The sequence below is a fragment of the Sorex araneus genome, chromosome 9 (assembly GCF_027595985.1).
Source record: "Sorex araneus isolate mSorAra2 chromosome 9, mSorAra2.pri, whole genome shotgun sequence".
NCBI classification, from domain to species: domain Eukaryota; kingdom Metazoa; phylum Chordata; class Mammalia; order Eulipotyphla; family Soricidae; genus Sorex; species Sorex araneus.
The window spans coordinates 50,115,527-50,137,651 of record NC_073310.1 but is presented as its reverse complement, the minus strand read 5'-3'; the positions used below and the strand labels follow the sequence as shown (position 1 = coordinate 50,137,651).

General features: G+C 42.1%; 1 protein-coding gene and 1 long non-coding RNA gene across 6 annotated transcripts in view; one reads left to right on the top strand and one right to left on the bottom strand.

Annotated features, from left to right (window-relative positions):
• Window positions 1–22,125, bottom strand: part of EPC1 (enhancer of polycomb homolog 1) — a 95,833-nt gene that overhangs the window by 49,292 nt on the left and 24,416 nt on the right. For 3 of the 4 annotated variants that reach the window (XR_008631417.1, XM_055147031.1, XM_055147032.1), the window contains exon 1: window positions 14,617–15,172. The exons of the other annotated variant lie outside the window; for it this stretch is intronic. Coding sequence is in view for 2 of the 3 variants with exons in the window: in XM_055147031.1 (XP_055003006.1) it covers window positions 14,617–14,769 (153 nt within the window). In the remaining variant the exon portion in view is untranslated. Of the gene's footprint in view, window positions 1–14,616; window positions 15,173–22,125 lie in introns of those variants that run through there. 4 annotated transcript variants of the gene reach the window in all.
• On the top strand, window positions 15,189–22,096 carry LOC129407001 (uncharacterized). Of its 2 annotated transcripts, none has more exons than XR_008631419.1 (3): window positions 15,189–15,326; window positions 19,536–19,661; window positions 21,864–22,096. It is a non-coding gene; the product is annotated as an uncharacterized LOC129407001 (long non-coding RNA). The 2 variants fall into 2 exon arrangements; XR_008631418.1 differs by lacking the exon at window positions 15,189–15,326 and adding an exon at window positions 15,345–16,342.

Sequence of the window (22,125 nt, the reverse complement as noted above, 5' to 3'; positions counted from 1 at the left end):
ACCTGGAGGTGTCAAAGGCTTACTTCCAGTTTTGTGGTCAGGGCCCATTCCTGGCAGGAAGAATGCTGCTGCACTATCCCACCGGCACTTAGGCTTTACACTGTTAGTGCCAACCTGCAAGTCCAAAGGCTGTTGTAACGTAACAGGCCTCTGATTACCATTTTTAGAACATCAATAATATCAAGGCTCTAATTTTTCTAGAACTATTTAATTCAAGAAACAAAAGTAAAGGGGCTGGAGAGATAGCACAGTGGGTAGGGCATTTGCCTTGCATGCGGACAACCTGGGTTCGATTTCCAGCATCCCATGTGGTCCCCTGAGCACCACCAGGGGTAATTCCTGAGTGCAGAGCCAGGAGTGACCCCTGTGCAACACCAGGTGTGACCCAAAAAGCAAAAAAAAAAAAAAAAAAAAGAAAGAAACAAAAGTAAAACCAAGAAATGTCTACATACTTTCTGCTTTCAAATGTTGTACATTCAACCATACAGATGAATGCATATTCATCTGTTTTCTAAAAATTAATGCGATCTGATAGGACTTGGAAAGTCAGTAAGAACTTCACAGAAGTTGAAACAAGGAGTTTGTTGAGTGAACATGAGGCAAGACATTTGGCACTGTAAGCTAAGGCAAAGGGATGAAAAGATTAAGTACCAAAAGTAGCTTAGACTTGTGGGAGCCAGACTCCCAAGTCCCCAGAGTTCCCTTCCTTGGGTAAAGCCATGTACCAGAGTTGATATCTCTGGCCAGCTGCAAATAAATGGCTTAAGTGATGCCATGTCCTTTCTAAGATGACATTATCTCAAAGACCAAAACTTTTGTTTAGGAACCCTCTTACTCACTTGCATGTGCTTTTTTAGGGTCATTAGTTCTGGGAAAGCCAAATTAGGCTGTAAGAATTCGGAGTAAGTGAAGAGGCATATGGAAAGAGAAGCATCTTGCTAGCAATATCAGCAAGCCCAGAAGCAGACCTTACAGTTGAAGTAAGAACCCTAAATAACTTCTCCATGCACTGGAGCCAAAACTGCTTAGTGAAGTCATTCCCTGATTCTTTATACCCAGAAACAGTGAAATTCAAGTTTGCTGCTTTAAGTAAGAAATTTTGAATACAGATTTACACAGCAACATATACGTGTCAGCACCCAGAACACCCCACTGCATAACAAAAGTCTAAGTACTGGAATGGTTTTGAAACTAAGGCCCAGGTCTCTGAGGACAGTATTATCAAAGAAGCTGTGAATAAAATCTCCAAGGTATTTTACAGGCTGCAGGTGAGAGCAGAAAACTTTAAGTTTGAATACTGGTGGAAGTAGAAAGTTTAACCAATGAGCTGTGCGATTTGGGCTAAGGAGATTTTTCAAACAGAGCTGAAAGTGCTGCCTTGTTGTTCTGCTATATATGGTTTAAAAAAGAGAACAAACAAATAAAATGAAGAACTGTCAAAGAGGAGCCAGGGTCTGACGGTTCTGAAAATTAGTACTTTCTCCAGATTGCAAATAACACTAAAACTTAGAACAGGCTCTTGGGCCAAGATCAAATCCACGGTGCTGCCAAGAAAATACAGTTTAAAAATGAAAAGAGAGGGAGTGAGTATAAATCTTTTGAGACAGTAGAAACAGATCAAAGATAGTGCTTCAGAGAGCCAGTCAGTTTTACAAACGGCTTGCTAATGAGAAAGAAATGCTTCAAAAATTCTCTCCAACAATAAGATTGTTCTCTCTCAGCAGAACCCGAGTAGGTCCATCTCAAAGAGACTTGAGATGAGACTTGTGGTTTTCCGTAAAGGCAATGGATCCCAATAAAATTCATAGAAGACTCGCAAAGTTTCTGGGCTAATTACACATTCAGAAATGCTGCCAGCTTCACTTAAGAGACAATAAAAAAATGAAAGGGAGCCGAAAATTTTAGAAGGAAGGGAAGAAAATTGAGAAAATAGTAAACATGTGTTACTTTTCATGAAAAAGAAACGTCGAGGGGGCTGGAGTGATAGCACAGCGGGTAGGGCATTTGCCTTGCACACGGCCGACCTGGGTTCTAATCCCAGCATCCCATATGGTCCCCTGAGCACCGCCAGGGGTAATTCCTGAGTGAAGAGCCAGGAGTAACCCCTGTGCATCGCCGGGTGTGACCCAAAAACCAAAAAAAAAAAAAGAAATGTCGACAGTTTTGGGTGGATTTTATTTAGGATAAATGACACTCACCCGAGCAACACTGCCATGGACCAGAGATGCCCTTGTACTTTCCCTCACCTTCCATTTCCCTTACATCTTACAGCAGATACCCTAAATCTCACCCAATACTGTATGCTGGAAATGGGTGAAGTGGGGGTGAGAAGGATGTTGAGCAGATATCTCTTTAACTTCGTAAGTCGAGAGGATTTTGTATTTCAGAAGCTGTACTTAGTATCTGGGATATTTCAACTGCAACTGAGACAAATTTTGTTGAGATTCTGGATCTATACTATGCTAGAGACAGTATAGTCTATATACTCTGTGGGGTAGTCTGTGGGAAACTACAAAAGGAGATGGCACAAGGTGGGTGGGGAGGGTGTACCTGAATAGGGATAAGAATATGTTGGATGTGGAGAATGTGGTAGATTGTCCCCAGTGGTTCCCATTATCTGGCATGCAGAACTTACACTTGTGTGGGTCCCCTACCTTCCACCAGGGTTGGTTAATACCATCAATAGCATGACAGAAATGATGGCTTGCAGCTTCTAAATGAGGCCAGGAAAGTGATGGTTTCTAATTTGTAAGCTCTCTTCTTTGTGCTCTCTTATATGGGACCAAGGGAAGGAAGCCTACTGTCATTCATTGTAAGGGCACAGAGCAACACAGATCATGAATAAAGGCCACAGGCCTGGTCGGCGGTGACATTCTGGAGACAGCGAAGCCTACAGAACACCGCAGACCTTAACTGTGTTGTCTCCAAAGTGCATGAGTTAGTATTATCCAGACAAGCTGTTCTGAGACTGTGAAATTACACTTGTTAGTTATAACAGTTGTTTTAAGATACTGTTTAGGAGTAATTATGTAGTGAAACATAACTTAAGAGGATAGGGAAAAGACTGGAAATGGGGTTAGAGGTCAGATCATGCAAGAAAGGGTCCTGTAAGCCCTACTAAGGAGCCAGTACAATTTATTCTAGCAGAAAAGGAAAAATTTAAGAGTTTTAAATCAATGTTTTTCCCACCAGGGGCCTTATGGTCCTTTGTAGACCCCTAGCATATTTCAAGAGGACACAGGTGAAAAGCAGATCAATGAACAAAACATGGTGGTAGGAAGGGGGACCACAATAGGAAAAATGTTGAGAAACACTGAGATGTCAAAGAAGCAAACATCTACATTTTCACAAGATTATCCAGAAGTAGAGAGATCCGTTAAGAAACAGCTCTAAATCAATGCGAACAAAAAAACTCCCTAATCTTTTAACAGGAGCTCATATACACCAAATGCACTGATTGAAGTGAAACAGCTTTGTGAACGAAGATTCTCACACCAGATTTCATTCCTTAGCACCACCAGGAGTGATCCCTGAGCACCAACTGGATATGATATCAAAACAAAAACAAACAAAAGGAACTAAGACTCACCAAAATGTATCCAACCAATTAGAATGTTCAAAAAGATTTTTCATCTCACAAATTCTTCAATACAAGTTTCATACAAAGTAATTTATGTTATGCATCCACTGAGAAACATATAACCCATAGAAGTGTTTGAAAATGAAAAAATAACCCATTTGTGTTGCCTTCCTTGTCTAAGGTCTTAATACTTCACACTGTATCATAAGTGAAACATGAATATAAATCAGTAACCACTATCAAAACATTTGCTTTATCTGTTTACTTATTTATTTTTTTAAGCCTAAAACACATTCCTGTCATACAAAGGCAAAAAAGAAAAACTTAACTACAGGTTAAAATCAGAGCTATCTTATAATTCTTACAATCTATGTAACAATACTGGATTTTAACTACAACTTTAACTGAAACTTAACCCCACAGAATCAGAACTCAGTTCTTTTACACCATGATCAGATCCAAAATGCTTTCTTTCCACTTCATTATTTCACTGACATGTTCTTGAAATAAGCCAAGAACTAAATTGTACTACAAAACACAAAGGAATATAATTTATGATAAGTATTTCAGAATGTAAATACTGGGTAAACTCAGGAAAACTAAATAACCATAGATGCTACAGAATAATCATGATCTACAGAAAATCACTGAGAATATAAGAGCTAAGAAACTAGACTTTTATGCAGCAATGTCTACTCTTGACTCAAATATCAAAACTGCTGTTCAAGGAATTACTTCCAAAATGGTAATATCTCTAACATCTCCTGCAAAAGTTCTAAACAAAATTAAACATAATATCTCCTTACTTTATATAGTAGTTGCAACCCCCCCCCCCCAATTTAGTATGCATCAAACTACCAAAACATAAACTGGAACTGGGCACTAGACTCAGCTAATTTATAAGTAGAAATTTTACCTATTGGGATGGTCTGTGGGATAATCGAAAGTTGTAAGCCATTTCTTTGGTTTCCAAGATAATAGTTTTAACGGTAGAACTTATGCAATTTCTGCATGACCTCTTATTAGCATCTCCTAGTACAAATGCCATTAGCATCTTGGTGACAATCAAAAAAGCTTCCCCATAACTTTTTATAATGCCCTTAAGGTTAAGAAAATGGAACAGATGCTTCCTACTGAGAAGCATCACAGAGGAGGGAGAGTTCTCTAGTGTTCAATAACTTTCATGGTCCAATTACTGGATCCCGAAGCAATTTTTATACAAATATGTTTTGGTGAAGATCTTTATACAACTGTATAGAAATTGTGATAAGGACACTCTGAACAAGATCTGAGGGTCAAAAGTAGGTAAGGGATATTCTTGATGGGGGCTGGGGGGAGGGAGAGGGAGACGGAAAAGGGTGGGGAGAGAGAGAGACAGACAGACAGACAGACAGACAGAGACAGAGAGACAGAGAGACAGAGAGAGACACAGAGAGGGGAAGAGGGAGAGGGAGAGAAACAGAAGCAAAGCAGGGGGTGGGGAGTGATGGGAGGGAATCTGGGGACACTGGTGGAGGGACAGGTGTTAGAATACCATGTGACTGAAATCCAATCATGAACAACTCTGTAATGGTCTATCTCACAGTGATTCAATAAAAAAGGTAAAAAGAGAGAGAGATTAAAAAAAAAAGACACACACACAGAAAAAGACATCTCGGAGTCACTGAGCCACCTGTTTCTGACTAGTGGGACTGTCCTTCCTTCAGGCTATCACACCATCTCTAGCTGTGGGAATGATCCCACACCAGTGCAGAATACCATGGTTATCTTGAAATGTTCACTCATCTGCTGCTGGCTGGATATATCTCATTTTTTTGCGTATTATCCAGTTCAAGACTTTTAACAGAATCACCTTGGTTCTAATCACAAGTCATCTAAAGACTTCAATTTCCCCTAAACTAGCATTATCTTTAATCCTCACTTACCCAAACTCTTCTAACTCCATTCTCTCAAGACCAGTAAAATTCTATTAGTTCTAACTTCTTGCAGTGTTCTCTTTTTTTTTTGGCGGGGGGGGGGGGGGGGTTGGGTGGCATGGAGGGCAGTTCTTGGCCACATCCAGCAATGCTCAAGTGACCACATGGGGTGTCAAGAAATCAAACCCAAGTTCACTGAATGCCAGGCAAGGGCCTCTGGCCACTCTCAACTTCTTGCCCCTGACCAGGCTGACAGCATCTTCCAAAACAGTATTCCCTCTTTCCCGCCTTTCACATTAAAGCTGCTCATTTTCCTATGTCCACATACTGACAAGATGGAGCAGTCAATCTTTCAGTTCCACTGCTAGTCCTATATACCACACATCAGGAAATATACAATTTCCTCTTGTTTTTTTTTAAATGTCAAAATTCATTTAAAGTTTCTACTGTTTCCCAAAGCTGTCAGGCCCCTAGTCAAAGTCAAATGTTCGATTTTCTTCTCAACTATTACACTTCTGGTATCTTAGTGATAGCATCTACAAAGAAGAGAACTCTAACTCCATGACTTCTCACCCACACAGAGGTCTTCCTCTACTCCATCTCAGCCACCATTCCTGTAGTTACACTGCAAAGCTTGCTTTCACTGATAATTGTGCCACTTGTAAAATCTAAATTCACTATTAACAACCCCCACCACCACCATCCTGACTTGACTTCACCAATTCCAATCACACCCACTCCAAAACATTTTATTCCAGAGCCTTCAATTAGACTGTGTCCTACCACTTTCCCTTTACTCATCAACTCTTGATATCTTCTTTCCCCACTTACACACTTTAGATCCCATGTCTATCTGGATAGTCTACCTCATACTTCTAATCCCTTCATTTCTTTCTCCTTTGAACTTGCTGGGCAAACCTCAACCCTAGAAAAACCCAAGTGTACATCTAGCCTTGCACACTCAAACTTAATTCTCACTGGTCTTAATTTCTAGACTACAATACTAAACCCTTGAGTTAGTCCATCACCCCAACCACAATCATCTGCTAGAACAGCATTCTCACACACACCTTCGTCTCTCTTAAGGGTCCCTCTCAGGTGATGATGACCTCACCTCATACTTCATAAAGAAAATAGAATCAAGAGATAACTGCCTCACAACCCTGCTGCCAGGCGCTACCAACTGACTGCACCTTCCCTCACTACCAGCCTTCCTTTCTCTGAACTGATCTAGGAAAGAGAGAGGAAGTAGTTTTAGAAGCAAAGTTCCTGAATAGAAAAAAGAATATAACTGAATTTATTCTAGTACCATCAGTCCAGCTACTATATTAGTTCTAGGACTTATCTTTATTTCCAGTTGCTGTTTAAACATACCCACTATTTGTATCTGTTGATCATTTCCTTATATTTTATACCTTCTTTGCATGCCTTACAAATTTTCATAGGATGCCAAAACAGCTATCTACTGTAAGATCTTTCAGTATCCCTTTAAACATTTGGGGATTTTGTTTTGGGCATAGTTACTTAAAACTGTCCTGTGGACCATAAATTATGGGCCATAAGTATAATTCACTACATTCTCTTAATATAAATTTTTTGTTGTTAGCGGGAGCCCAGAACATTTAGTCAAGAACTGGACTCCACACTGTGAAAAATAACACTTCTTCGAACTCTTGTCTGAAACCCCGCATGTGTCTCCATGGCAGGCTATCAAGAGGACCTAATATACTGTCCTGAGAGTGTAAGCTCTCAGAGCTGCTCCTCCTACCCCTTCTGTTTGCTCCCGAGCCACACCTGCTGGGAAAGCGTTAAGTGCTGGAGCCCTACAAGCATAGTATGCCATCCAGTGAGCTGAGCCCCTCTAGCCCATCCTCCCTCTTTCCAGGGCAGCTTTCCTCCCTGACTCAGATTCCGAAGACTGCTCAGATCAGTTTTCAGACTCCAGGTCCTTGGTAAATCTGTCCTGAAGCCACTTCAAGCGGCCCCAAATCTGAACTGTCTCTTCAAGGAGGCCATGGAAGAGGCCGTCTGAGTCCATCTGGGTTGTCCTCTATAACATAGCCAGGAATTCTCGAAGGCAATGACTGAGATAATCTAGGGCTCAGCTGCGCTTCTTTTGTTAACGGCTGCTGAAAATTTGTAGTTCACTTCAAAAAGAATCATGTGTTGATCCCCAGCCCCCAGTAGTACTGCCTCCTTTGTTCTTTTGCCGGAGAACTATTTAAAATACTGTCTATAAATGTTGGTAATAACCCTTCTATCATAGTCTTTTATTTCAATGGGTTTTCCTCCCCTCCACTCTCCCCTAAGTGGGCCAAGAGCCCACATCAAATCAAATTAGTCATTTTTATCTCTTGCTCAATGGACACAACCAAGAGCTGAAGGTACTTTTATCCTCATTTTAAAAACTTATGTGTCAAATAGTGCCTCCTTTACCTGAGTCCCAGGTAAAGGAGTTCAAAAAATGAATGCCAAATACTTTTATTTTTAGCACCAATTCATAAATTCTGAAGTTTATACCTCTAGTGCAAATTGCTCTAATTCACTACATTCTCTTGTACTCATTTAAAATTAGGTAAGAGAACCTCCAAATGAATGAGTACATCCTTTCTATAATCTCCTCCCCATTTTCCCAGTCTCAGAGAATGATCTTATCTGTCAAGGTAAAACACATTTCTACATATAGTTTTTGAGTATCAACAAAAAGCAAGACCATGCCAAACATTCCATTATTAGTTGATAATAATGAATTTCATCTATACATGCTTTCTACATACTGTTATAGTCACTCTTCAGAGCTACTTTCTTCTAAGACAACGCACGAAAAATGTAGCTCATTAGATGTAGTGACTTTTGAATATCACAAAATGCCCAAGTACATTTTCTCAAGGGATATGAAACTGCCACATGATTATAAAATTATCAAAAAAAAAATCAATGGCATGATAATGATCAGAAGCCACATTAAGTCATCCGTAAGAGCTGGATTCACAGAGGGCAAGACACAACATTCAACCCCAGTTCAATCCCTACACCACATATGGTCTCCTAAAGCACCACCACCAAGGGCAAAAAAATGAGAAAAAGAAAAAACAACGAAAATAACACATTTAAAGCACAGGCTCTTTGCCCACAATTCATTCTAAGGTCATGTTCTATTTCTTTACCCTGTGCTTGCTATACTCAGAAAACCTCAGCTGAAATGATTAGTTTTAATAATCTCCCGCAAAGTTCAGCCAATTATGTCAGCGTATCCAGACCTGAACCAAACTTTAAAGATAAATTCCACAAGGAATAATTGAAGTCTTGCAGTTTATACAAATGAATATATTTTCACTGACCAAAGCTAAAATGCAAACAATGTACCATCAGTTTTTAACTACAATGTTTTTTCTTCTTTTTTTTTTCATTTCTACTATCAGTGGGGCTGGTGATGAAATTTACTTCATATATTTAACAATACAGAGCATCGTAGTAAGATGAAAGTACTGTCAATTTCTACTTCAATCAGAGGCTTCAACTTAACACTCTTGATCAAGATCTGCACAATCACAATCCATAAACTGTGAGGACAACAGCTAATGGCTTTAAATAATCAACTAAAAGTAGTTCAAAAGCCCTACCCTAGTGCTGAAGAGAAAGTACACAGAGGTCATCACACTTGCCTTGCATCCAGCAGGCCCTGGTGACATTCTCCACAGTGCATATGATCCCTAAGAACCTACTCATTTAGAGTATCTGCTTCTTATTTTCATACCCTTTCTGCACTTAGAAGCTTGCAATTCATTTTATACCCAAATTACAATGTAAAACTCATTTCTTGTAGGTTAACTTCTTATAACAATTAGTCAAACTAGTTATTATTGCTCCTTTTAAAATGCTACCCTTTGCTTTAAAATTACTGTTACAACCAACCGCTGATAACTAGCACCTGCAAGTTTGCAGAAAAATTTAGAATTCAATTCTCTACGTACACAAACAAAACTTTTACTGTGATGAATGGACAAATACACATTCCACACCATTCTCACCACTAAACACTACAATGCAGTAGAATGCAAAATTCAAAGTTGAAACCCAATCCACCTTAAATATTAGGAGTGGTTGATTTGGCATTTAATCTTAGTTACAAATTTATAAACCTATAGGGGATTTTACAGCTCTAAGGGGATGCTGGGAATCGAACCTGGGTCTCCCACATGCAAGGCAAACACTCTACCCGCTGTGCTACTGCTCCGGCCCCCCTAAAATCTTTCTTAAAACTTGAAAGAAAAAACATTCTTGGTTCACTTAAAATATGAAAAATCACTTTTAGAGTTATTTAAAGTTAAACTTTTTAAAACTAAAAAATTCTAATTTTATTAAGTTTTTTAAAGATAGTGCTTATCTTTTTTTCCGCTAGAGAAACATGCGCATTTTCTTCATAATAAAACCTACCCTACTTATAACTGTTAATCTGATAACTATATACTGATCAATAATAAAGCACGCAGTGTAAAGAGAAAAAAAATGTAGTAAATGGAAGCAGATTTTGCCTAGAATTCCATTAAAACAAGGTGTTCGATCATGACTAGACCATACTGCAAGTCTCAAAATTAGTGTGATATTAACATCCTAATTACATAAAATCACTGTATCACTGTCACCCCATCACTCATGTCGCTCATCAATTTGCTAGATCGGGCACCAGTAACATCTCCATGTGAGACTTGTTGTATCCTACTTAAACCAGTCTAGGTACCATATAGTGAAGTTGCTATATTGTAATAAATGGAACCACAGCCTCATCTCAATGAAAATAATTAAATTAAGGAACCACAAAATTATCACTGAACTAAGTAGCACTTAAAATCCAACTTCGGGGTCCTAATAGTGCGAAGTTACTGGAAGGAAGAATCATTTTAAATGATTCATGTTAGTAAAGATCCAATTTAAATCAAAGCTTGCCAATTGTAATAAAATCCTTCATACTGCTATCTTGAAAAAACTATCCTTTAAATCACAAAGAGGTGAGGGGTTGTACTAATTTTAACAACCACAATTTTAAGATTACAACAAAGATTATTATCTTAAAATTTTTTAAATGTTTACTGATGAAACGTGTTTCTAGTTTAGATTCCTTTTTCTAAATTGTCTCTTCCTGGTCCCACAAAATGCCCTCACTTATCTCATATTTAAAGCTGATAGTCTAGAGGCTGGAGTGATATGATAGCCCAGGGGGTAGGGTGTTTGCCTTGCATGCGGCCAACCTGAGTTTGATTCTCAGAATCCCATATGGTTCCCTGAGCACTGCCAGGAGTAATTCCTGAGTGCAAAGCCAGGAGTAACTCCTGTGCGTCGCCAGATGTGACCCAAAAAGCAAAATAAATAAAGCTGATAAGTCTATCCATTTCTTTTAATTTGCAGGGGAAAAAACCCTTCCACATTTTGTATTGCCACACCTGACTGTGCTTGGATTCCGTAGGATTATTTTCCAGTGTGCTCGGGAGACCAGGGAGCGAATCCAGGGTCTAGCATAAACCTGGCACCTACCTCACCACTTTGAGGAACCTCCCTGGCCCAGAAAAATACTTCTGTAGCTCTTTAAGCTTGAAGCAATAGCTACTTCTTGATTTAGCAAGTTACAATGTATTACATTCTATTAACTAGTATGTTTTTTAGGCCCCTAACATCTAGGAATCAAATTCTTCACTACAGGGGCTGGAGAGATGGCACAGTGGGTGGGGCGTTTGCCTTGCACGCGGCCGACCCCGGTTCAAATCCCAGCATCCCATATGGTCCCCTGAGCATGGCCAGGGGTGATTCCTGAGTGCAGAGCCAGGAGTAACCCCTGTGCATCGCCAGGTGTGACCCAAAAAGCCAAAAAAAAAAAAAAAAAAACAAACCAACAAATTCTTCACTACAATCTGGAGTTTTCAATGAGAGGGGGAGGGGTGTGTGGGTGAGAGGGAGTAATTGCAGTAAAAATCTTACAGATCTCCCAGCAGGGGCTTCTACTTAAAACTTGTTACTTAATAATTAAGAGACATAACTAGTTCAGTATTCAACCAAATAGTAATAAAATTGGTTAAATGGGACTACATTAACAAAATGTTATTTTCCTAGTGTTAAGATCTAGACTCTGATTTAAAGAAAAATTCTTTTTAGAAAAAGCCCCAAGTTACAGGAACCAATCATCAGGTATGGGTCAAAAAAACAAAAAACAAACGAAAAAAAACAACCACCCACCAAGTATGGCTCATAGCAATTTTGCAGATACATTTGAGCTATAAAATGCTATCTTTTTTTCAGGGGTGCTCAGGGGGTTACTCCAGGCTCTGCACTCGGAAATTACTCCTGGTGGTGCTTGGGGACCATATGGGATGCAGAAGACTGAACCCCAGTTGGCTGTGAACAAGGCAGGCACCCTCCCCGCTCTACTGTCACACTGGCCCACAAAATGCCTTCTTAGGCTGTATATACACAGCAACGCTCGTCTTAATTTTCTTCACCTTCATGATGAACATAGGGTCCTACTTTTTATAATCCAAAAATCATTTCAGGCTCATTATTTCAACTTGCGACAAAGTAACATGGCAAATCAAAGTTTACTGCCATCAACTTTGGAAAATCAAAATCAGAAAAGTTTAACTCTTCTAAGTTGCTGTGATCGGCAAATCACCAAGTTGCTTTTTCTATTGTTAACTCAGAATTGAGTCATTTACTCTCCTTTTTCAATACTGTGGTTCCTATGACTGATTACTCCTACCAGCATTAAGACACAGGCCCATGGGGCAGCAGTTTACTGGCATGACTTATATTCTTTCATTAGGTCCAGGATCTGTAATACATTAAGTCTATGCCTTCTGATCATACTTTGGTTGAACATAAAGAGGAAAAATCCTAAACAGATGATGGGGAAAGACAGTATGAAGAGAAAGAAAAAAAAATCTCATATTTCTCCTCCAAAATATTACCTCCACATGTTACAAATTATAACCATCACATTGTAGAATGTAAAAATATGATTCCTGTAAACAAAACTACCTGTCAAATGTTAACACTGATACTTTATAAGTATACTAATATATTTAGTAGATCCTGTTTTAAGGAAATTCCATAAACTTTGTAAAACATAGCACTGATACTTTAAGTTGAGCTCAACTCTACATTTTAGGTTGCAGCTCTTGGGACTGTCCAAAGTATTCAAAGAAGCCTGACTTAATTTCAAAACTGTACTGAAGCACTACCTTGCTGTAATAAATGCACGCCTTCCTTGCTGCAAAGCAAGAACTACAAATTAATTTCCAGGGGAGTGTAACACCAACTTCTCACCTTACAGTATCATCTGTAAAACTTATACACAAAAACAAAAATAAAACCAATAGACAAGATTCCGCAGTAACAAGTACTTTAATTTTTAAAAACAAATCACTTAAATCAACAAATGGCACCATTCTACTCTAAAGAGAGGGGGATACAGTTAGGAGAGAAGTTCTGTCCCACAAGTGCTGAGAGCCAGCATCTACACTAGACAATCTCAACTACTACATACACTTATCACTTGGTTTATCTGTGACATTCGGGTGGCAGACAACTCTCGAAGTTAACAGGGAACTGTCAGCTACTTAACTGTCAGAGGTTAAACGCCCCCGCCCCACCCACAAACAGTGTAAACAGCTTTATTTTTCAAAATCAACATTACAGAGCACAATTTCTACATTTGAAATTCTTACAATACTAAATGGGCATTACAGTACAATTTTCCACAACAAAACTGTAGGACACAAATCCAGCGACTCCTCGACTTCCTTGAACTGTCTGTCAATACACTGCACCCTGCTTAAAGGGCTGTACCTGGAAACCAAGGCAATGCAAATCCTTAGGATTAGAAATCAAGAAACCGTACGGGGAAGGATGGGGGTGCGGGGTCGGGGGGCAAGTGAGAGGAAGATTCTGTTATCCTCCCGTCTGAACCCAACTTCCACAACCACTGCCATGGCAATGAGAAAAATGCATTTTTAAGTGCAAACCTGGAAAATTCTTAAGCCCACCCCAAATGTCGATACCCTGAGATCTTTCTTGAGGCCGCGGGCCGCAAAGGACCTCCTGGTTGCCCCTCGAATGGGAGCATCACCATACACTGGGTCTTGGGAGGCAAAAGGGGGGCGGGGGGTCCTCGCCCGACTTGAGGAACTATAAGGCTGACCAACTTAATGAGAAAAAAAAGCGCCACCGGACAATAATAAAGTCAAAGGCTTTTTAGAAAAGCCACGAACTGCAAAAGCAAAATAAAACAAAACAAAAAAATTTAAAAATCAGACACCAGCCCCTTTCCAAAATCCTTAACTGATTCGCCAGGATCAGAAGGAAAAATAAAAAAGAAAAAGTCAGGGCTAGTAGCTGGTCCTCCTCCAACTAAGGAGCACGGGGAAGCAATGCACGCGCAAGTCCGAGACGCACCGAGCGGAGAAGTCTCGCAACCAAGTCGGCCTCCCCGGCCGACACACACCGAGCGCCCCGGGACCCGTCGCCGCGGGGAGGGGTTGGACAGGCAGCCCCGCGCGCGCGGCCGGCAGCGGCTCCGCCGGGGCGCTGCAAAGAGCCGCGCCGGCCGGCCCCGCCGCCGGGAAGCGCGACGGTCCCCGAGCGCACCGACGCGGCCGGCGCTCCCCGGCGGCGCCCGCCGCGCGCCGAGGCCCAGGCGGCCCCAGAGCGCCACCCAGCGGCCCGCGGGGCGGCCTGCAGGCGGCTCCTCCGCGGCTCCCCGCTCGCCGCACCCCCCACCGCCACCCAGCCCGTTCCCCTCTCCGGATGCACAAGGCCCAGCCCAAGCACTAAGACCACAAAATGGCTGCCGGCAGCGCCGTCACGTGACCCCTTTGTGCCTTTCGGGCTCCCGAACTCCGGGGGAGCCGGGGACCAGTGGCAGGGGGTCGGCGGGGGGCCTTCGAGGGGGCCCCGCTGGGCCGCGGCGGCCGCGGCTCGGGGCCGGGGCGGCGGCGGGGAGGCCCGGCCCGGCGGCCGCGGGTCGGCGGCGAGGAGAAGATGGCGGCCATTTTGTGTGGGTCGGCTGCTCCGCCGCCGCCGCGGGCAGCAGAGGGGCCTGGCGCCGGGTCGGACAGGGGAGTTAACACGTACCGACTCCTCTTCCTTCTCCATTCCGGTGGGCATCTGCGGCACGGCCCGGTTTATCGAGGCGTATTCGTGCAGGTCGGGCAGATCCTCACAGCGGAACACCGGCAGCGGCTTCGAGGCGTCTAGCGCCCGCGCCCGAAACGACAGTTTACTCATCTCAGGCGCAGCAGATACCTCTCCGCTCTGGGGAAACGGCCCCGGCCAGCGGGATCATGGAGAACCGGGGGTTCGGTCCCCCACGCGCCCGCCGCTGCCGGGGACCTGAGGGGCGGAGCGCAGAGCCCGCCGTCCGGGCACGACCAGCGGCCGCGAGGGTGGGAGGCTGCGCCGCTCCGCTCCGCTCCCGCTCGCTCTCCTCAATACGCCATGGCCAACATGGCGGACATTAAAACTCCACTGTGCGCTCTTCAGCCAACCCCAGCCATTCCCCACACTGCATCGCGCAGCGGCGCGGGCACGCGGCGGCGGGGGGGGGAGGAGAGCGCGGGCTCGAGGCCGGGCGCCGGCACGGAGCGCGCGTCCCGCCAACCCCCGGCGCCCGGCGGCCTCGCTCCCCGCGCCCGGCGGCTGGCGGCCCCCGCCCTCGGCCGGCCCGCGGGGGCGCCCCGACCGCCCGCGCCCGCGCCGGGGGGCCTGGGCGCGCCGCCCCGCGCACCCGCTCACTTTCTCACGCTCGCTCGCTCGCTCCCGGCGCCGTTTTCTGACAGCACAAGGTGCCGCGGGAAGGGGGGAAGGAAAAAAAAAAGTCTCCGCGCCCCGCGCGCGCGCCGGCGCTCCGAGAGGCAACGGCGGGAGAATTGTGCGTGGCGGGGCCGCTGCCCGGGAGCGGGTCCACGCCGCGGGGGGAGGGGGCGCGACCCCGGGCGGAGGGTCCCCAGAAGCGCAGCGCCCCGCCGGGGAGTGCATTCAGGGGGTGGATGCCAAGCGCGGCGGCGGGTTTTTTTGGCTTTTTTTTTTTTTTCAAAACAAATCAAGACATTGGAGGCAAATGCTACTTAAGGATGAACTTTTATCGGGCTCCTTTTGGCGTCTCCTGAAATTCCGGCTTCTAATGCGGGAGACGCTGCACGTCAAACAGGCGATCGCTTTCCCACCCCCTGGGAAATTGACAGCAGGCGCTGCACCCGGCTCCAGAGCCCGGTGTTGGGACTTGGAGTCCGGGCGAGGGTGGTTTGAGGGTGTTGTTTTGCGGCTCCAGGGATCTAACCCGGGGCCTTGCTCGTCCTGCAAGGCAAGTGCATGCTATGCTTTAAACTGCATACATTCCCTGAAGCGGGGCTTCTTGTTGTTTTAATCTGAAATTTACCTACCAGTATTTCACTTTTGTTGTAATTAATTAAGGGAAGGGAATAATTAACATCGGATACTAATCCGGGGTTGGGGGCAAAGCTAAAAACCTAGTTTTGAAACGGTAAAGCCAAAAAATAAAATAAATAAAATTGTAAAGTCCGTTCTTGAGATGTAGCTCATTTTAGTTTTGCAACCCAGAGAAAATGCTGTTTGAACATACATATGGGTTCACACTTATTTTGTTCATAATTATAAAGTTGAGTCACATAAAGATCTTTAGTACCCTGCCAAATAGAAAAAAAAAAGGGAGTTGTGGAAGGAAAATTATCAGAAGACATTTAGAAGGACGTGATAGATTAACATTCGAAATCTGTCACCCAAAGGAAATGAGTATTCAGCAGGCTCTCTGCAGAGGAGTATTTTAAACATCAGAAACGGGGTAAGTTTCATAAGTTTGACAGCAAAATATCAAATGATCATTGAGATACGAAAAATGTTTAAGTCTGCTTTTCTCCCTGGGAGCTATATAATAGAAATAACCCCCAGACTTAAATGCTGGCTTGGAAAGGAACTGTTATTAGCTGAAGGCTCACAGGCAGACTGTTCTCTTGCAGGTTGCTTCTGCTCCCCTCCACCAGTGGGAAGACAAGGCGAGCACAGACTGCAGTTTTCCAAAATTACCCCCAAACTCTAATATTGGCAACTCACCTCTCATCTAAATTTTCTATACTAAGGTGCACTTATTTACTCAGTGAACAAACATCGATTGAGCCCTCCCTGGCTTCCGTGCATGCTGCTGACTGCTTGGCACCCACGGGGCTGCTGGAGGAGCTTACACAAGCGGGAGAAGGACCTTGGCGGCAATGGCCACACCTGAGCTAAGTGTTATGATGAAAGCTCAGGTTAGTGTGGGAACAGGCAGGAGTGGCACCCAGTCCACAGGGGAGTGGCCCTAATGAAAGCGTTCAGGGAAGGCTTTTCAGAGATGTTATCTGAGCAAACATGATAGAGAATAAGCCTCGGTTTATGGGATAACCTTGCAAAAAATGCAGAGAAGGGGAGCTAGAGAGACAGCATAGCAGCTGAGGCCCTTATACCCAGCCCATCTGAGTTTATTTCCCAGCACCACATATGATCCCCCAAGTCCTGCCAGGAAGGATCCCGAAGCATGGAACCAGTAGTCAGCCCTGCAAAGAGTCAGATGCGACCCTAACAACACAGGCATCACAAATGCCGAGAAGGTATGTCAGGTAAGGGAAGCAGGTCTTCACCAATCTGTAATACTAAGTTTATGCAAATTCTGTAAGTAGAATTTGGTTGAAGAATCTAAAATTATTTAGAACAGAATAAGGTCTAAGTCCTGAGTGAACCACCAAGGAAATATATATATGCATATTCATATTCATAGATTCATTCACATTCACATGTTTTTAATATATATTCTTATTGAATCACTAGCCTGTGGATAACTTTCCCCACTTCCCTGTAATAATGGGCCCTGTACAAATAAGGATCTTGTTCTTTAGAAATTCTGGAACCGCTTTCCACAGCAATTTTAGAGTTACGCAGATAAATTAAACTTACCCCCTCATAGATAATGTGCTGCTAAGAAACACTGTTTTTACATAAGCTCTATTCTGCTCAGTACCCTGGATTTCTCCCAGGCCCTACTGACTTCCCAAGAACCCCAAGGCTGGAGTCCCAAGTGCCACACTCAGTGCAGTTCTCTAGCCTAAGAGTTAGGCATGCAGCAGTAAAGGTTCAAATTGTAAGTTTTCCTTAGCTCCCTTTAGCCAATCAAGATTCCTTGCAAAAAAAAAAAAAAATGGCTAATCCTACACTTTTGCTTTGGCTTCTATTCTTAAATTAAAGTTCCCTCCTTTCTCTGACAATTGTAATACACATTTCTCAGTGTCGTAAAAGGTATATACTAGTGTGCATATATAATAATTAGAGGGAAACGGGAAGATATCTTAAGTACTTGAAATAGTTTTTTAATTCATGCCTCAGTATTTATTGAATAACTAGACAACACACCAAGTACCATCATGGTCAGGAATATAACAAGATAGTAATAAAGGGAGGTCCAGTGAATTAATTGACCAATTTGAACTTCCAAGCATGGAAGTTCGGAAGAAAGCAGTCACAGGGGGCTGAACAGACATCAAGACAATATGATTTGGTTCTTCTGAAAGACAGCAAACATTCTTCTGAAAGACAGTAATGGGAATGAATGTTAGAAGAAAAGGGTCTTCCTGAGCAAAAGCAACTGCATGAGTAAACGTATGGGAGGAAGCAACCGCCAGTTGTATTGAAAGATGACAAGGTTTACTTGGCCAGAGTTCAACAGAAGACTTAACAACGAGCAGGTTTAAGGTAAAACCAGTAAGGACTTAGCGGAAGTAGGAGTAGAAAAGTAAAGAGACATTAAGTTTTATAGTAAGAAGAATGATAATATCCTCACCTTAAAACAGTACTCATTTCAATTTGATTCAAATGCAGAACTTGTGCTTCAAGCAACAACAAAAATGGATCAAATACAATTGCTTTGATACTGCAATTTTCTGAATGTAATAAATTGGAAATATGGCTTTGAATACTTCTTGATATCGACTATGTGCTTAAACCCTAGAGCTTCCTTGAAATTGTTTCTAAAATCTGCCTTATTTCTACCCCATTCTCTTAACCATAGTTCCAACTCGCATCACTTCATATCTATAAAAAACTCCCAATCTAATTCATCTTTATCCATTAATTTCAACAAACCTTTATTAGGTCCCTATGTTAGAACAGGAAACTCTCCTTAGAAATAGCAAAGTAATGGGTTGAAGCTGTTGGTGCCTGAGGACATGAGCACCATAGGACTAAGTCCTTCATGGTATCACCATGCATGACATCAAATCATTGTGCCTAGGACCACACATTTACTCAATTTCCTCCCTAACCCCAGTCATTTATTTAAAATTGCTTTTTATTTTGCTCATTAGACACAGCCAAAACTTTCTGGCATAACTGTCAAGGCCTCCTAATTTTGCCTCACTCTATCCGGCAACCTCTTATTATTGCCTCAGACAAGCTGTTCACTCTGCCGAGTTTAAGTCTTGTCACCAGCATCAGAAATTGGCAAGTCTTTTTAGCTTCCGATTTTTATTCATTTCCTTGTGAATTCTCCCTATCCAGCTTCAGACGAACCATCTAACTACTAGCTATTGAAATGCTAATTCATAGGGATGTTGCTTAAGTAAAACAATTCACATAAAGCACCAAGAGTAGCCTATGGCCCATAATAAACATTCAATAGATGCAAATTGACAAATAAAAGCCAACTAACAAAACTTGGACTACATAACATCTGGTCTGGGGTCTGCTTACCTCCAGTGAAGAATAAATGAAGGCTGGGTGAATTGAAAATGATTCTTAAGCCTGTATCTCTAAAACCCATACTTGCAATCAGAATAATAACACCATTTATTGAATTTGTTGTGTGTTAAACAATGCGGAAGTACATTTCAAATATATTATTTTCATGACAGACCAATGAGGTATGTCCTGTAGAGAGGTTGCGACACCTGCTCTGTGTCACATAACCAGGGAGAGGAAATAGTGATTGGAATTTCTGTGTCTGATTCCAGAGTGAAGCCTCAAAAACCAGATTATGAGGTGAAGTGAGGAATGAACTAGAGGAAAGAGTTGTCATCTATTCTCTAGAGACCTGGCAACGAGAGGAGGAGAAAGGCAAAGTTGGAGCAATTCAGATGGTAGGTTTTGTCATTCTGAGGATGAGAAACGCAGTCACGTTTGTATACTCATAAAAAAGAATCACGTATATGGTTTAACTTTTGGACCCTCTACCTCTGAGGTAGGCAGACAGGAGGACAAGAAAGGATAACAATCTAAAGTGGATGGTAAGGTTCTTAAAAACAATACTAGTTCTGGTAACAAGAATCCAAAATCTTTCTCTCTTCAAGTATTCAACAAATATTCACTGGATGTTTACTAGGCATAGCAGTTTGTGCTGAACAACAATGATAAATAAGAGATGATCCACACAAATTCACAGAGCTGAGAATGAAGATTCTGCATTTATACCTAATTGGGAAATTAGGAACTTTAACGTGCGTGACTGCACAATGATCTCGGCATTAAAAAGTGACACAGTCTATCAAAGCATTGTGCGAAAGTACTAATTTTTGCTTGAGGCAATCTCTTTTCAGGCTGCTGTTTATTTTCATAATATTGATGTACATAAATAAATGGTAGTAGCAAATAATTTTTCCAACATAATATTCAGGACACTGAAGATTGGATGGAAGCAATTATGATGTGTCTCTACCTCCAAGGAACTGCTGGAAAGTAAATATTGCAATTGCATTGTAATATATTTAATAGGGTACTACACATACTATATGGACTTCTATCTTCTCTACAGAGCAATATTTATGACGAAACTCTGTAGATATTTTAGAATGGTCTGAGATAAACTAGTTCTAACTAAAAAGAATCAAGAGGAAACAATTTAAGTCTAGTAAATTTTAGCAGGGTAGAAAATTATTAATCCAAGTAAACTGTGGCAGGATGAGGAGTCAATTGTTTTCAACATAATTTTATCTACAACATGAACTTTTACCAAAAAAAAAATTAAAAATACAGGCAAATTGTATGTGTTACAGAATGATTTGGAACTTAAAAACAAACCCACAAAACGGAGTATTTGGATTAAAAGTAATAATGACATAAAACTTATCTTGTGGCATAAAATAAAATCTAAATGTATAAACGTGTACTCCAAGCACAGCCAGGATTTTGCTAATATTTGTGCCCCTCTGTCAAAAAAAGGTGATTAGGTGAGTTTGACTATTTTTATGTGTTATTTTCCTTAATGATTGGGTCCCATTTGATCTTTTCCTTGCTATCATAGTAGGCAGTTGAGGTGACCCTGTGATATTATTTCAAGGAGGATCATACTAGGGCAGCTGGAAGAGCAGTGAGAGGCATATGTAGAAAAATCATTTGGGTTTGGAAAATAATTTAACATTTTATAAGGAATAGCATGCATTCCAACAACTAAATTGTCAGAAGATTACATTTGTCTTAGAAAATAAGACAAATTTAACCTAAATCACATAAATGAAATCTTGTATTCATCCTAACTGGGTCCATTAGGCCATTTAACCCAACGATTGGTACTTGCTGACAGACTTGTGTAACCCAGGTTTCAATGCAAAGAAGGATGGGTAGAAGAATTTAAAAAAGAGGCATGAAGAGGTGAAAAGGGGAGAGAAGGAAAGGAAAAGAAACAATACAATCTTCAACAGGTATTGCATGCTACTTGAGCATGAGTTTTACTAAGGTCACATGCAAATTTCATGGAATAAATGAAGTAAATAGACATAAGAGGTAAAGGGATGAAACTTACAGGAACAAATAAAAGCAGTTAGTGAAGTCAAGGGCTGGAGCTATAGCACAGTGGGTAGGGTGTTTGTCTTGCACGAGGCCGACAGGCGTTCGATTCCTCTGCCCCTCTCAAAGAGCCCGGCAAGCTACTAAGAATATGCCGCCCACACAGTAGAGCCTGGCAAGCTATCCATGGCATGTTTAATATGCCAAAAACAATAACGACAAATCTCACAATGGAGATGTTACTGGTACCCGCTCAAGCAAATCAATGAACAACGGGATAACAGTGAAGTCAAAATTTATGTTGGAGGTATAAAGAACCGAGAGAGCTCAACAGGCTGAGTGCATGCTTTGCACGAAGGAAGTTCAGGTTCAGTCCCTGGCACTGCATGGTTCCTTGAGCAGCCCTGGGAGCAACTCCTAGAAGTGGCCCCAGACTATCACTAAGCACAATCCCAAAACCAAAATAAAAATAATTATTAGTGTGTGGGGGACAAGATAGACAGGGAAGACATCCTTCAAGAGAGAGGAAGTATTAGTTAATGTTTTTTTTTTTTTGGCAGGTGGGGCACTCCTGGTTCTGTGCTTGAAGACTGCTCAAGGAAGTATGTGATGCCAGGGGTTGAACTGGGGTCATCAACATCTAAGGCTTAACCTTAACCCCTAAGCTATCTCTGGAACCAAGAGAGGAAGTGTTATAAACTATTACTTCTGATTCAAGGAAGGGCATTTTTTCCTTCTGAAACTTAAGACCAGATTTCTCTTTATCATCATCTAATAAATTAATGTGAGTGAAATAAAAGCTTCTCTTTTACTATATTCTCC